The sequence below is a fragment of the Porites lutea genome, chromosome 7 (assembly GCF_958299795.1).
Source record: "Porites lutea chromosome 7, jaPorLute2.1, whole genome shotgun sequence".
NCBI lineage: Eukaryota > Metazoa > Cnidaria > Anthozoa > Scleractinia > Poritidae > Porites > Porites lutea.
This window is the reverse complement of record NC_133207.1, coordinates 2,355,118-2,371,502: the sequence shown is the minus strand read 5'-3', so window position 1 is coordinate 2,371,502 and position 16,385 is coordinate 2,355,118. Positions and strand designations below refer to the sequence as shown.

The 16,385-nt window shown below is 40.3% G+C and overlaps 1 protein-coding gene across 1 annotated transcript; it reads right to left on the bottom strand.

Moving 5' to 3' along the window:
• Positions 1–3,563: 3,563 nt before the first annotated feature.
• On the bottom strand, positions 3,564–10,927 carry LOC140944961 (uncharacterized). Its single transcript, XM_073394069.1, has 7 exons — positions 10,672–10,927; positions 9,603–9,721; positions 8,864–8,933; positions 8,012–8,125; positions 7,312–7,500; positions 6,670–6,780; positions 3,564–5,929 (listed from the first exon to the last, which is right to left on the bottom strand). The coding sequence occupies exons 1-7, from the start codon at positions 10,912–10,914 to the stop codon at positions 5,753–5,755; spliced, it is 1,023 nt and encodes a 340-aa protein (XP_073250170.1). The 5' UTR covers positions 10,915–10,927; the 3' UTR covers positions 3,564–5,752.
• Between the last annotated feature and the right edge of the window lie 5,458 nt (positions 10,928–16,385).

Sequence of the window (16,385 nt, the reverse complement as noted above, 5' to 3'; positions counted from 1 at the left end):
AATACGATTCGAATAGAAGGCAAACAACTAAAGGCTTTTTTAGACTGTACTTTTCTTGCCTAAAGTGCAGTTAACATGGGAACTGAATGCTGGATGTTAAGAATCGTGCGGCCTGTTATATTTCCAGGTGGTGTCGTTTCCTCACCTTTCCTACAGCTGTGCGTCATGACAACTCAGTTTTAAATAGGATATTCCTTGCTCCAAACGGACGATGACGGGCACGAATTATGACGAGGATGTAGCTAAACGTCTCCGAGGGCTTTGGAGTTCGTTTATGAGCTACACTTCTCCGGAAAATCAACAGGTATTTCGTTGCAACAACTTTGTGCCCTCGCTAGTAAATTGTAAATGTTGAATATTTGAAACCGAAAGGTTGAAATTCTATGCTGTTTCTGTTAATATGTATTTAATTGTATTGTGTGTTAGTAACTAGGGTTATCCTATCCGTTTTGTTCTATTTCAATATTTAGCAATTAATGAATGAGGCTGAGTAGGATATGAAGAATTAAGCAGATCTAGGAGGGTGTTATCCACAGCCCCTGGGGGGGGGGGGGGGGGGGGGGCTTGGGTATTTTTTGGGTGGGTATGTGCCGCCCGGGACCCCAAAATGGCACCCCGTTCTAGAAAAAATTTCCCCTAACATTGATACCCCGTTCTAGAAATGGGCCAATTTTTTATACCCCGTTCTAGAATTCGTCCTAAAACTGATACCCCGTTCTAGAAATGGGCCAATTTTTTATACTCCGTTCTAGGGTGCAACAAGAGTTCAACGGTTTGCTTGTTAACGCATTGAATCGTATTTTTAAAAGCAATCTGTACTTGAATACTTTCAAATGGCTGCTTAAAAAAGTGGAGCTTTCGTGCGTTCGAAATATTATACCCTGTTCTAAATCAGGAGCTTCAAAATCACGACCCCTTTGGGCAGCACATACCCGTAAAGGTAATGTATGGGAGTACCCCCCCCCCCCCACCTTCCGAGATCTGCTTAATTCTTTATATTCTACGAAAGCCGAATTCATTATAATTCCTAGTTTAAAAACATAGCTAAAACATGCTTACCTGCATTGATGTTAAGTTTATCTTCCATATTGTACGTTTAGGTTTGTCCAGCTCCACAAATATTCTCCAAATAGCAGATGTCGCCCCCCTAGTTGTCTTCTTACTGTTTTTGCTATGTTTTTAGCCATTATTTCGCCTAGTTCCAGCTGTAGTTCTTACTCTTGAAATGAGTGAAGTGTCCACCATTTTCAGTGTTCCAGAAATTTCTGCTTGAGGGCCAAACTGGCCCCTACAACCCATTTTTGGGGGCCAGATATTTCAAGAAGGGGCCAATGTACCAGTATCTTTCTAATATGCAAAAGAGAAGAAACAGTTGGAAAGTTAAGGAAATGAAAATAGCAGTTTATTTGAAGCTGACGTGGAGCATCCCTCTTTATACACAATAGAGGAAATCTTCAGTAATAAAGCAAACAGCATAATCAGAATGTATGCAATAAAAATAGCAAGTAATTTTTTCATCTCATTTTCCACTTCACCGTCAAGATCTGCTTCTTTTCGCTTCTTTTGAACTGCTTCACCTCTATCCACTTTTTCGTTACTTCCTGAGAAAAAACTTTTGATAAGCCTCAAAGATGCGTTTGTCAGGTTTGGTAAACGCTAGTTTCCATATCTCAAACCGCCCTTGGATACCTTGTGATGCCTACACAAAGTAATTGCATATATGTATACATATATGAGTGAGCCCTGACTGGTAAACGCTAGGTTTATCCTTATTCGCGACGCCATGATGGATACCCATCAGCTCCTGCGATATTACAAAAGCCAAGTTGAGGCTCAGTGGTCTCCAGACCACTCACGGTAAATCAGGTAAACTCATGAAGATTCTTTGATTGATTTTCACGTTGTGTACAAAGGTACAGAGTCGTTGTTCTTTAGATTAAAAATTCTGTTTAATTTGAAAATTATTGTAGCTGAAGTAACAGAGACATTTTTAAGCCCAGGGAATTAAAGAAGGAAAGGGCCATAATGGCCCTTGAACGCTTTTGGTGGGGGCCATCTTGCGAGATTCACACAATGGCACACCCTGGCTGGAACACTGCATGTTAGTTTTCACAACAAAAACAACTCAACCTCGTCCCCAGGTCTTCTCGGTCAACGGTGTATTAACCTGTAGAAGGCTGCATTTTTGACGTCATTTCCTCGTCAAACACAAAAATTCTTCCAAATTTGGTCATCGGTAACTGGTTATGGTGAATTGTGCATGTGCTTTTAACCAACCAGAATTGGGGAAATATTTTGAATGAATATTTGAGTTAATTATTAGTGTTTCGATTGTTGAATTTGCTTTGGGCAACCAGGAAATTAATATGAGTTTTTTCATAGAAATCCTGCACCCTGTATTTGAGCACCCTGGATTTCAGGTTCAGAGCACTGAGTTCCTTTCAGTTTTTTTAAAAGCACACCCTTGTTTAATTGCTCATAAATTTGCCTTAACACAGGGCTTCTGATATCTCGCGGAAAAAAAGCAAAATTTCGTGGGATTTTCAGGGGCAAATTCGCAGAAAAATCAGCCGATTTCACGGGATTTTCGCGGGGAAAAAGTCAAAATTCGCGGCCGATTTTGCTGGATTTTCGTGGGAAAAAAGTCAAAATTTGCGGAACAATCGGCTGATTTTGTGGGATTTTAGCCGAAAAAAGTCAATTTTCGAAGGCTTTTCAGGGGCAAATTCTTAGAAAAATAGGCCGATTTCACAGGAAATTTTGGGGGGGGGAACTTCGCCAAGAAACAATCAGTAAAAAAACAGCCGATTTCGCTGGATTTTTTTTGGCAAATTTCGCTAAAATCGATCAATTTTGCATCGATATGACCAGCGTTGGTGAATGTTTTTTTTAACAGGGATATTTGCTCTTTCAATAACAGTTTGCTCGAGAAATGAGCGAATGCTAAAGCTATTAACATTATGATTAGAGCCAAGTTTTTCGCAACGTTCATCTAAAAACGCTTGGTAGTTTTGGGACGTTGTTTACTCGTTGCAGTGATGAAGTTTTGAGCTAAATTTGGATGTTTGGGGTGAATAAAACCGGTCTAATAGCCAAGATAAGTATTAAATACGTTTTGCCGACATGTATTTGGAAATATTTCTGGCAGATTTTGCGGTATTTCTTGTTTTTTGGGAATTTCGTGGGATTTCGCGGAAATACCTGAATTTCGCGGGTCCGCGACCGCGCGATATATCAGAAGCCCCGTTAACATGTGTTTTTTGTCCAGAGTGTGCTATTTTGATATCTCATGAGATGCCTTGTGGGTTATGTGATGGATGGGATTTAGAATGAATCACACCACCATATTAAACATCAGATGTCTCATGAGTCATCAACCATGAAATCCAGTTTGCTTAGTGTTTGTCTCTTCCTTTACCTGTAGGACAAAAGAAAGTGTTTGGACTTATTCATGGCAGAGTTCTTGGATGCTTATCATGGTGTCAAAGGAGAACTGAAGAAAATTTCCAACTTCGGGTAAGACTTGGCATGCGTCACAGAGAAAACTTAACTCTGGTTAAGTCCTTCTGCAAAACAACACCAAAATTGTCGTTCTTGGTCCCCACCTTTGTACCAGGCTTTAAGAACGATTGGCCTGTTAAAAAAGCCATTGTCAATTTGCCAGTTGAAAGATGAAAGGAAATTCGAAATGCACTTCTGGTAATTTGTTGAGTCTGTTGGGGGCCCAGAACTGATACCAGCATTGCCTTGCAGACGTTATTAAGTGAAAACTGAGGTTAAATTATGTCTGTGAAGCAGGCTAGGTAAGAATTAATAACTCTACATACCCAAAAGGATTCCTTTATCTCATTATATTGATCAAAATTATCTCTCCATCTTGTAATCTTGATTATTTTTTCAGCTAATGAGTAATCCCAAACCCCATCCTGTGCTATATTTTAAATAATGCCGGTGAATTCCAAAAGAAATGGTCCAGTTTTCTTAGTTAAGAGTACATTTAAGCAGTGAAACTGTTTTATGTCGTCTATTTCAACGGATGGCTAGGAGAGACCTTGATTAACCCATTTTTGTCAAGTTTCAATGCTATTCCTGCAAAAATTACCAAAACAATAATTATGGGTAGTGCTGCCTGATTGGTTTGTTATCTTTTCCATAACGCTACAGGAGATTTTGTGTAACTTCAACACAGAATTGACCTAAAAGAGGAATATCCTCGTGGCATAACCCCTCCGGATCAATTTAGGGGCTGGGAAATTGCCCACTTACCCTTCCCCTAGCCCAACATTTTGCCCCAAGTGAGACGCAAATATAAACGTTTAGTTAGGGGTGGGGTAGGTTGGCAGTTTCTTAAAAACCTGAATTGATCAACCCTTCAATGCTAAACAAGAATCCTCATGTTCCCTTCCACTAAATAATTGCATTCGAGTATCTAATAAATAGACTGACCTCACTGGAACGGAAAGAAAGCTTCTCACAATTTTTTTTTTTCCAGGGACCGCGGGGCTAACGACCGCCGTGAGAAATTAGGGGTTGCGACGGTATTCTCGCCGGAAAATTTTGAAATAAAGACTCTCGGAAATGTAATTTCCAGCGTTTTGAGGAGCATTTACGACATGTTTACAGTATTTGACTTCATGAAATTTTTCTCATTGTGTTTAAGACAAAAGGCATTCCTGACCGTGATGATAATAAAAGTCTTTAAAAACGTAGCCAACGTCACAGCTATTCGTGGATGTTCTCAGAGCTCTACTAAAAGTATTTTCATTGACATTTTGTTAATCCTCGTCGTACAGGAATGTTTTACAGTCGAAAAGCTGAATAACTTGCTTTAGTATATACTAAAACAGTGGATAGTGTTTTTCGCGCGCTCTGATTGGCTACTCAATTAGTGAATATCCTGCACTATTCACTGATTCACCTCCCGTTCCTCCGAGCGAGCGACGCCAAACTCACGTAAGTTGCGAGCAAAATGCCTTCCCGGTTTGCTGCCGTAACAAACTAAGAAATTTCACAACTAATCAAGCAAGCTATTCCCAAGATACATGGAGAAGGTGACGAAGTTCGGTTTGGAAGTTTTAACAGGTAAAGCTTTGTCTTTTTGACTTGAATTTATCGATAAAACCGGTGAAAAAAGTGTTTACAAATGCAAATTAAGCTTAAGTCTTGAGTTACTTTATTTAGTTGACTTGTTCGTAAATAAGCTTAAAACTTAATTTAATAATCTTTTTTACAGAATGATTTTAAATACAAAAAGAATTCACAACTCCTTTTCAATTGAAGAAACTTCCCCGCAAGAGATAAACAAACGCCTTCAAAAGTTTTATTTGTCGCCAAGAAAAAGCGACGACCGCGGCCTTTCGGTCATCGCGCGCCAAAATTGTAATCGTTGGCAACAGTAAATGAGTTAAAAATCATCATTTTTGTGCTCAATTATCTCACTGTTTTAGTATATACTAAATAACAATTTTTCACCGAAATGGAGGTGGCCAGTAGTGGATATCTACCACTATTAGCCACCTCCACGTCGGTGAATAATTGTTGTTTATAAGATATTTACTTACAGAAAATGGCGGCAAAGGTATTTAGGGACTAAAGCCCCCAGGCCCCCAGCTCCGCGGTCCCTGTTTACTTGTTTACTATAACCCTCTACTCCCCTTATAAATGCATAGTGGAATTGAAGACAACCAATTCAAAGAAATGGTTTCCTCAGGTTTGATTTTACGACGTCATCGTTAAATTTAAAGACGGTTGATTATTTGTGTGTCAAGTCCTGTTTCATTTTGGTCCACTCCCCTGAAGTGATAGGAGGATACTTGTTAGAGCCATCCATACATGTGATAACCGCATCGGCATCCGGGTTAAAGAAAAATGCTATGGAACGACGCTGACAGCGTTTGATCTGCTCTTCGGGTATCAGTACACGATGAACCTGCGCGAATTAGAAACAATGTAAGGAAGTTAGTTTAAAGCAGTCCCTTGTTTGTTTATACTGGGGTATTCGATGGGAATCAGAGGAATTCGTGTATCAGCGTTTCGGAATAGTCCTAAGGAGCCCTCCAAATCAATCAGCTCATGATACACCTGAAAAATTGTTTTTTTTGACAGAGAAAAAGCGTTCAGATGCCGATTTTTTTGGTTCTTATATTATGCTAATCATGCGCATTGAGATGAACCGGAGCTTGCATTTTGGCGGGGGAAGTGTCTTCACTCACATTCCGGGGGGGGGGGTTGGGGTGGGTACTCTCTATAATGGCCTATACGAGGAGGCTGTACCCGAAAGAGGTAGCTTTTTCAGGCGTTAGGTTTCTGAAACTGAAAGGGCAGGGAGTTGAAATATATAAAAGAGTACTAGCCAGGGAAATCTGTCTTTCCGTATGTAAAAAGACCTAATAATAATAGAAGGAATAAAAGAATCTATCGCGGTGGAAAAGTCGAGAAAATTTCCTGGTTTTCTGACTTTTTCATAGTTTAAAAACAATGCATTTACAGTAGTTAAAAGGGATACAGAGCTCTAAACCAGGTCAAAAAAGGGGTACCATTTTCTGTCAAAATAGTATATAAAAGGGTATGTAGGACCTCGGTGCAGAGCCTTCCAATAAAACGTTTTTGAGTATCTCCCGAGCGTATCACTGAAACGTAGGCTTAGTATGAGGGTTGCATCCAACGTACCGTCGATTTCAGTTTATCCGCTGTCCATCTTTCCATCATGTCGCCAACGTTCACCACTATTGTTCCTTCCATTGGTGGGGCAGGTACAAATTTTCCATCAGCGTTGCGTACCTGAAGCAAATAATTAAGAATCAATAGACTTGTTTGGACTTGTTAGTGAAAGCAAATGCTTTTTCCAGCTAGGTTATAAAGGGTCAAGTAGAATAAAAACAAATGTTTATCGTCCGAGTTTCTAGAAAAAAGAGAGCAGGCAGGCGCTTGTTTTTGTATTCCCGACTTTTTTATGGTTTTCAAGTGAATGCTCGCTAGGGGATTAGTCGGAAACGTCAGATAATGATTTAACACAAATTTTGGTTTGATACATGTTTTAACAACGTAATGCGTCGTACGATATATCTCAATAGGCAAGGTGAATGAAAAACGTCAATAGGTTTCTCTTTTTATGAAAAGTAACCTGTTACGTAGGATTGTAGAATAACTGATGTTGCAAGTAACTCGTGTTGGTTTTTGTTCATTCCATCATTTCCAAATAATTTAAAAAATAGACGACCCCAAGAAATAAAGCGGGCGGGGAGGAGAAACATTTGTTTGTTTATTTATTATTTTTATTTGCTTGGCCTAATTAATGGTAGCTTTCTTTACCTCAAGTCCACCAACATCATCCTGGATCACAAATGTAACGGCACCCCAGTCAGTATGCTCTCCACAGCGAAGCTGACCTTTTTTGACGTTACTCAAATCAGTTATCGTGGGGTAGTAATTATACCTTATCATAACTTCTCCTTGTGAAGTGCCTACTTTTTCAAATGCGTAGGCAAATGCGTCATGTTTCTGTTCAAGAAATCAAAAAGCAAGTTAATATATAGATTTATTCAAACCTAAAAGCGAAGCTCCCGTTTATTACACTATAAATTTATAATTTACTTCAAACAATAAACTTGTAACCATCGCAAAGAAATCCACTAAGAGTTGAGCCTGCCGTCAGTTAAACCGGTAACTTGTCAGGCGGAGAACGTAACCTTGATGGATCGACACCTGAGCTCGCGATATGTTCATGCAATACTGGTCAGCGGATACTCCGTGTTGACAGCTGTCAGTTGACCACAACAGATGGATGTGCAATATCAGGTTGCAGTGAGATTTTACGTTGGTTGCCTTATGGTGCGGGTGGATGGGTTGACGTTTTCCCGCCAAAATGGTGCTGGTTCACGTTCGCGCACTATGTATACTTAGTATTGAGAAAACCTCATACTCGTAGTCGTCCTCGTCTTAGAATCTAAACATTTCCATTTATCGATTTTAGTCCGTGTAATCGTTTGCTGTGTCATCGTGATTTTCTTACCAGTTGAAGGCCTATGGCCACGGCAGATAGCACCCTGAAGCCCAGCTCGGTCATGGTGTCATAGGCACGTGTAGTGTTGCGTTGGAAGTTTGGTATCTCCTCATTGGGCCATTTCTGCAAGACAAAAACATTGATGAAACTAGTTGCAAAGAATAATTTAAACGATATTCTTGTAAATCAATCAAGACGCGGTTTAAAGGCTAGGCAAATTCTCCCTTCTGCTGCTACAAGCGAGACCGTTTTTATGACAAAAGAAAAGCTTCAACCTTTTGTGAAGGTAGGACGGGTCACCCTCCTACACGTGCCTACTCACTTTCAGTACTTCATATAAACACTTTGGCTCGCCCAGCTGGGTCAACGAGGTCAAAGCGAGACAATCAGAGCATGCGCGAGTTCTGTTGGCCAGGGCAAGGACAAAGGGGTCAACTTTTTTCTGATATCAGGAACGCTCGCTTAAGTTTACTCGGCTTGGAGGGCGATCCTTCTGCTCTGTGTAAGTTTTCTCTATATCACCGGGTCTAAATTTTATTTCTGTGGACGTTTAAATCCGTGGACGAAACTGTGATGGTACCATCCAAATGGAACCTCTTTCAGACAAAATTTAGACGACGTCATCCCATATCCAGATCTGGTTGTGGCCCGGACTGTCATAATAAAATTTTTTCTTGGGAAATTGTAGTATTAACTTCCTGGCTAACTAACTAGCAACAGGGGTCCGTTCTCAAAATACCTAGGAGGAAATAACCCGTCCGCCTCTATTCGCCGCAAACTATCAGAAATTAGGTAAGAAAAAAAGGAATAAAAACTCTGGCACTCAGCGCAAGTGTTAACAAGCTACCTACTATAACTTACAATATCTGCCTCATGAATTGAATTCAAATCCAAGGTTTCTTTGTAACATGGTGGTCTTTCAGTGTTAAGGCTGTGAAGGAAGAGAAAGCAGGGTTTGGTTTATTACTATTACTATTATTATCAGTAAATTATTATCATCATTATTATTATTATTATTATTATTATTATTCAATCAATAGACCTTTTGGCTTGTATGATTTGTTTTCCCAATTCAGACCACGTGAAACAGTTTTCCAGGGTATGGCACTATCACATGGTTTGAAATAGGAAAACAACTCCAAACAAGCTGAAAAGGTCTATTTGGGAAGAATATTTTGTAGCCAATCAACGTGACTATAAAAAGCCACTTCCGGGTTGACCCAAGTACCTGTTTCAAAGCGTGGCTCATGGGTTTTGAAAGAACCAAATAAAGGATCAGCTTCCGGTTGGCTTGTTAGCTCGAATGGTAGAGCGCTGCACCGGTATCGCAGAGGTCAAGCGGAGTTTAAATTCCGTACAAGCCTGCATCATTTCAGACTTTTTTCTTTACGCAACTGCAAAAGTTGTGTCTATAACTGAGATGATCTTCTTTCATTTAATTCTCCCCCATTACCTAGGCAACTTTGAAAGCTAGGATGGCCGTTTTTTCTGTTTCTCAAGGGCTAATACAGTCGGCTACCTTTACTGCACATACAAGTCACAATTCTTGGTTGTTTATGGTGCACCATAAGTACAAATTAAGGTGATGGGAACGCATTACCTTTCCGCTTCAAAAGAATTCCAACCGTCTCTGCAGAATTTGTGTTTCCTTTTGTATTTCGTTTTTGCTTCATGACTCAGGGCGAAGAACTTATCCATCTCCACAAAAATAGAGTCGATCTGCAGAGTTAAACAAGGAAAATAACTTCAACGGTGAACAAAAAAAATCGCTGTTCCTCTCCACTCAAGTTTTCTGCTCTGTCAGCAAGGTCTTGCGAAGTTTCAACGGAACTACCTAGTGGAAGGCTATAATAACATGAATACAAGAGATGGTTTCCCAAGACCTCTCAAGACCTTAGTATATTTTATAGGTGGAATTCTACTTGAGGAGCGACCGATACAACGGGTCATTCAAAATGAAATACGAAGGCCGAGTACCAACGACACAAAATACTGTCAAACCTCCAGCTCTCTAAAACGGCCACTTTTTCATGTTTTTAGGTCATCTATTGATTGGACGAGTACGTAACATACATTCATCTTCGTTTAAAACCTTTCTACAACGGCCACGATGGCAGTAGCCTGCGTGAAACGCAGTTATATTTTCAGTCGTCCCGCTCGGTGAAAGGAAGCGACGACTTCGTAGTGACGTCTGCGTTCGCTGGCAACCGCAATGGTAACGTGCTAAATCGAACCCCAGCTGCTGCAAAAAGCTTTGCACCAGAGCTATTGAAAAGCGCACCTACCGTCTCCAGTTAACATATAGACAACTAGCTTAATCTGCGTAGCAGGCGCTTTCATAGACAGCAGTTCCATGGGCCACACTCTTATAGACTACAGCAATGACGTCAAAATGTTCAAAACTCAAGAGAGTGCGTGGTTTCACTGCACAGTTTTTGAACATCTTGACGTCATTTCTATGATTTATAATGTTGACCATGCAAAATAAGTGTTTTCCGTCAAGATGCAGGCTCGACTAGCCGCTCTAGACCCAAGACGAAGCTGTATAAGATGCTGCTCTTGACCCTTTAACCCAGTTTTTGTAATGAAAAAAAAAAAACTGAAATAAAAAACATTTACAAGACATGACGACAACCGGCGACAAAACAAACATTCGAACAAAAACGCACCATTTCCTGGGGAATCCCATGGTTTTTAAGATACACAAATCCAACCGTGCTAAAGGCGTTGTAGAGTTCATCAGCCAAGTCTTTAACAGCATTGCTATTTTCCGCCCAAGGCTGACTATTGTTTTGTAAACTCATGGCGCTAAAATCTACAACCGGAATAGCCATCTTGGTCCAGTAAAGCTTCGAAACTAAAGGGCTTTCCAGATTTTTGAAGAAATCTGAAAAAAAGGAGAAGGACATCATTTGAGACTTCGGCCCTGTTGACACAAGTCCGCGGTCAAATTTTTGAAAGAACGCATTTTTTACCTGTGCCACCCGTTTATCCTGGCTCCTAGCTTTGACAGATTAATTAGCATAATTAGCTACTAGCATTGCTCGTATATTTATCTTTTTCGTTTAACATTAGGTCAGTCAAAAACTATGCAACAAAGGGGAAAAAGGAAACACGTTTATGCTATTTACAGTAATTCCCTGGTTATTACTGTCTTGCAAACTATCTGCTGAGATGGATGAACGTAGAAAGCTAAATCAGTGAAACGACAAAACTCTCTGACAACTTTATTGTTAAAACTCAAACATAATTTGCACGCCATCTCGGTTAACCGCGCTAGTTATGTGCGTGCATTGACGCCTGTGGAAAGAGTCCTGGGTCACCCTAGTCTACTACACAGCCTTTTTCAGTGTCGTCACGCGACGCTCCTCCCAAGATTTTGGGGATTGGAGGGAGCGTTCCGTGACGACCCTAAAAGACTAGGGTCACCCAGGCCCCACGAATGTGACAATAAGTGGACAGAAAAAATTGATTTTGTTACTTAAATATCCCTGTAGCACTGAAAAAAATTGGTCGTATGATCAGTAAATAACAATTTTGTGCTGCAAAACTAGCCAAAAGGGCAAATCAGAGATACAAGAGGGGGTTTTTTCGGAAACATGAAAATTATGCCTGTAATGACGGATGCCGATAATTATGCTAGCACATTCTATCATCAAAGCCTGCCCGTTTACACGAAACCGTGCAAATTCTGTTACAGATTGCAGGACTGTTTGGTGTTCAGGCTGGTTCCGCGGGTTCCGTGTAAACGAAAGATGGATCCGTGCAAGTTTTTGTCCGTTCAAAAATTTGTCCGTACATGCAAAAATGTAAAGGGGGTCTGAAATCTGAAGTACACATAGAGTTCTAAAGTGATGACATCATAAAAATTAAATTTGTGAAATTATAGGATTTCTCGGGATATTCTGAGAAAACAACATTGAAATTCCCTAACTTGTCTCTGTCTAAGTTTATGGCGTTTTCTCAGCATTTTTGGCCGTTTCACGGCGATTCCAGCGAGTTTTAGTTCTGCCGTTGTTCAGGTTACCGTATATAACCCCCAAGGTTGATTACTTGCAGCGAAGGTCTAGCGTATCAACCGAAGGAAATCAGCCTTAAATTCACTAAAGAATGCGGGGAGAGGGAAGAGAAAGTCTCTCTCCTTTTTCTCCTTTGGAGACTTTGGACCAATTAAAGAACCCAAAAGCCTTATTTAGTTTATCATCGTCTAAAAAACAATCTTGACTGAATCACAATGTACTGACAATGCGACAATGCAATTACCCAGAGCTGATGTAGCTTCAGTTTGGGCTGCAATTCATTTTTCCAAATTTGGATCAGTAAATCGCCTAGACTACAAAATAGTCCATATTTCTGCGTATTCAAGGACACTGTACGCACGAACGTTTAAACAAAATATGAAAACGGAAAGCAAGACTGAAACGGAGAGACGCTAAAATTTCTCTCGTCGGCTCGCACGATTCGCGCGTGTGAGGCTCTTACGCTCCTCTGACTCTTCTCTATACCTCTAAACCAATTTTTAGAAAAAAACTAACTGTTCTGCAGTCTATAAATAGCTATCCGTGAGAATTTAACATCCTGGAAACAAAACTAACGAGCTGGACCCAGCGTGATACAACATTGCAGGAAAACATCACATTCACGGACTACAAAGAAAATAGTTTAGTTTATTATTCAGACCCTGAGGCACTTTGGACAAAAATAAAGAACCCAGAAGCCTTCTTTATCCACAATAAAGAGCTTTAAGCTTCAAAATAGGTAAAATAAAACGCTCTTGCATCAGAAGGAAATCATGCCGACCAGAAATTCAAAAACCACAGAAAATCCGGCGATAAGCGTGTCATGACCTGTCAGAGTGAAACAAGCGGCTAAAGTCACATTTGCTCAGTCAAAACATAGAACCGTCCAGAGCATAATGAACCTGCCAGAGAAAAAAACGTATTGGAACAAGAAGCATTTTGGCATGAGGTAAAAGAGGTGTAGCTTTTAGCCCCTGGGGGTTTTAGCGATGCGAGCAAATCTTGTCCTGATGCCTGTGTAGAAATCGCTTTGACTTTCTGATTGCGTAATACAGGCGACATTCCCTGCCGCTCTAATTCCAAAAGACTTGCTTCGACAGCAGAGTTAAAATTCGAATTTACGTCCGCCATTTCTGAATTCAGAATAACTCTTCCCGCAGTTGCTGGTTGCGTGCAAACGAAAACGGAATAAACAATATAGTCTTACAGTTGATTGACAGGTATCAATCTACTTCCCCTAAGACGCAGGCGCTGCGTTGCGGCCAGCGTACGGAGTTTCCCAAAAGAACAATGATAGCGGACAGGCGTATTTTTTTTCTCCCCTCCCCCCTAGCCCCTTTCCTTCTTTCGCGCTAGCACCTACACTAAGGGTTTCTATTTTCGCTCTCCCTAATTTTCCTCCGTCATAAAATCAAAAATGGCGGTTACAGCAATAAGAACATAAAGAAGCAGCTTTCGCTCGCCCAAAATACGCCTGCATTGCAGGCTACGACACGCTGAACTCGCCCGCTACCGACTTTATATAAAAAGACTTACAAGGTATGTCACATGCCGTTTGTTTTGTTTTGTTGTTTTTTGGCGGGGCGGGGAGGGGGATGTTTGCAATTGTTGCACAAGCATATGCTCCCGTGCTGTCTGGATTGTCAATTATATAGTCTTGCAAGGTGGATCAAAGCATTTTTATCAAGAGTTATTAAAGTCTTTTATAAGTCACGTGACCTGTTTTTCTTTATTTCGTAATCCTTGCTCCACTTAGATGCAGGGCTATTTCGTAATATCCAGGCCATGGGAAAAACACTGGTGCCTAAGAATAGTTTGCTGCTCTTTGATTTCCTTTTCCCCGTTTTAATTTGAACACTTTGAACGTTAACGACCATTTGCAGGTCACATGACTAATATTTCAACAATAAAAATGTCACATATTGTTTAAGGCCACCGAGCTAACACTGTTTGCCGAGTTTCATGACGACTGATCAAAACAATCCGTTTCAAATGCCACTTCGCTAAATTATGCACTGAACTAACGAGGTGACCCATGCCTTAACATGCCTGAGTTAAAGAAAAATAATGGATGTCTGCAACTCACAACCTCAATCAGCTTTGTTTGCTTAAACAAAGAAAGGCTATTTTGAGCCGCAAGGCTAAAGCTAGCCTTAAGTGAGAATCACTTACTTTGTTGGTAAGATAATCTGACAATATCGTCAAAGAGTTACGTAATGGGTTAACTCCAACAGCCGAATTTCGACTATGAGAAGCTAATGAAGATTGATAATTTTGTAGCCCAGTATGTCCAGTATAATATTCGTCATGACCTGTCTAGGAGACACAAAAATTGATCGACAAACTGTCAAGCTCGAAAGCAATATTTTGAGTTACTGAGACCAGGTTTTGCCCCATGGCAGTAATGCCTTTTATGATCTTTATATATTAGAATAAAGCTCAAAATCATTTTCAAAACGTTCATTGCGAATTCTATGAACAATTTTCATGTCGGAAACGCATGTTGCTCATGCAAAGCCTTTGAGTAGAATTCACTCTGAAACCCCCTGGGTTTTCGCAGGTATTGTGCAAGCAAAATTCGAGGGAAAATGATTGGATCCACTTTTCCTCTTCTTGTAAGGCAAAAGTTTAGTATTAACATATATCACATTTTGTTAACACTTAGTTACGTAATTTACTAATTAACCAACCATTTAAAGACTGCGAATTCGCCTTACAGTTTTTGCGTCTTAGCAGATAGGTCAGGATACGCGGAATTTTAAATTGCACGACAGGTGAACTCATTCTGTAGCATGACTTTTCCGGGATAAACATTAACTGCATGTATTTTCTAAAAATAATGGCCACACCTAACTAAATGAACGTCAGAACACCATCGCCTATTCCTCAAATCGAAGCGGAGTCTCATTCGCTATAAATTTCAACCATGTGACGTCTCTAACTCTCATTAAAATTAGCCAAACCCTCATCTTGGCTATGAGAAGCCGAGTGGAAGTTTTAGTGTCCAGGATATCCGAAAAGATATAAGTAAGGTCTAAACTGCAGTGGCACATACCTCAGGCTCCTGTTAACGCCTCGGCGACAAGGAGAAGAATCTGTCGTGGGATAGCTTCAGTAGCTTCTTAATAAATACATTGCATATAAATAATGTAAATGCAGGACTGGACCGGACTATGGATTGGTCTAGAAAACATCACATACACGGACTACAAAGAAAATCGCTAAGTTTATTATTCAGACCCTGAGGTACTTTGGACAAAATAAAGAACCTAAAAGCCTTGTTTAGCCACGATAAAGAGCTTTATGCTTCAAAAGAGGTGAAATAAAATGCTCTTGCATCAGAAGGAAATCATGGCGACCAGAAATTCAAAAACCACAGAAAATCCGGCGATAAGCGTGTCATGACCTGTCAGTGTGAAACAAGCGGCTAAAATCACATTTGCTCAGTCAAAACATAGAACCGTCCAGAGCATCATCTACCCGTCAGAGAAAAAGACGTATTAGAACAAGCAGCATTTTGGCATGAAGTAAAAGAGGTGTAGATTTTAGCAATGCGAGTAAATCTTGTCCTGATACCAGTGTAGAAATGGCTTTGACTTTCTGATTGCGTAATACACGCGACATTCCCTGCCGCTCTAACTCCAAAAGACTTGCTTCGATAGCAGAGTTAAAATTCGAATTTACGTCCACCATTTCTGAATTCAGAATAATTCCTTCCATGCAGCAGTTGCCGGTTGCGTGCAAACGAAGACGGAATAAACAATATAGTCTTACAGTTGATTGACAGCCACGCCTATGGGCGATTTGTTTCAAAGAGTTTGTATACTTATGCTAATTTAGCAAAAAAAGGAAAAATGCAGAAAGTATGCTTCTCTTTTTTGACTTTGAATTTAGGTAAAACACCTCAAAATCATTCAACAAAGAAGTAAATGCAAACGTTAAACCTACTTACAATTCCTCGCGTATCACGGTCTTACGATTAAAGTATTCACTGAAACAGCAAAACTGTCTGACAACTCCGGCTTAAAACTCCAACAATAATTAACACGCCATCTCGGGTGCTAACCTGATCAGGCAAAAATGTTTTTTTGCATGATTATCAAATGAAAATTTTGTGCTGCGAAACAAGCCGAAAGAGCAAGTTATGCTAGCAGCGCTTTTTTTGGAGCATGGATGAAAGTTATGCTCGTAATGACGAATTATGACAAAAATTCTGCTGGCACAGTCTATTAAAATCTTCTATCGACTACTGGTTCGGTAGCCGAGATCTCGCCGTGTTTATAACCGGGATGCCGTTAATCAGTTTTGATTCGATATTTTCATCGCGCTCGGCATTTATCGTGAAATAACGGTATGGGCAGCTT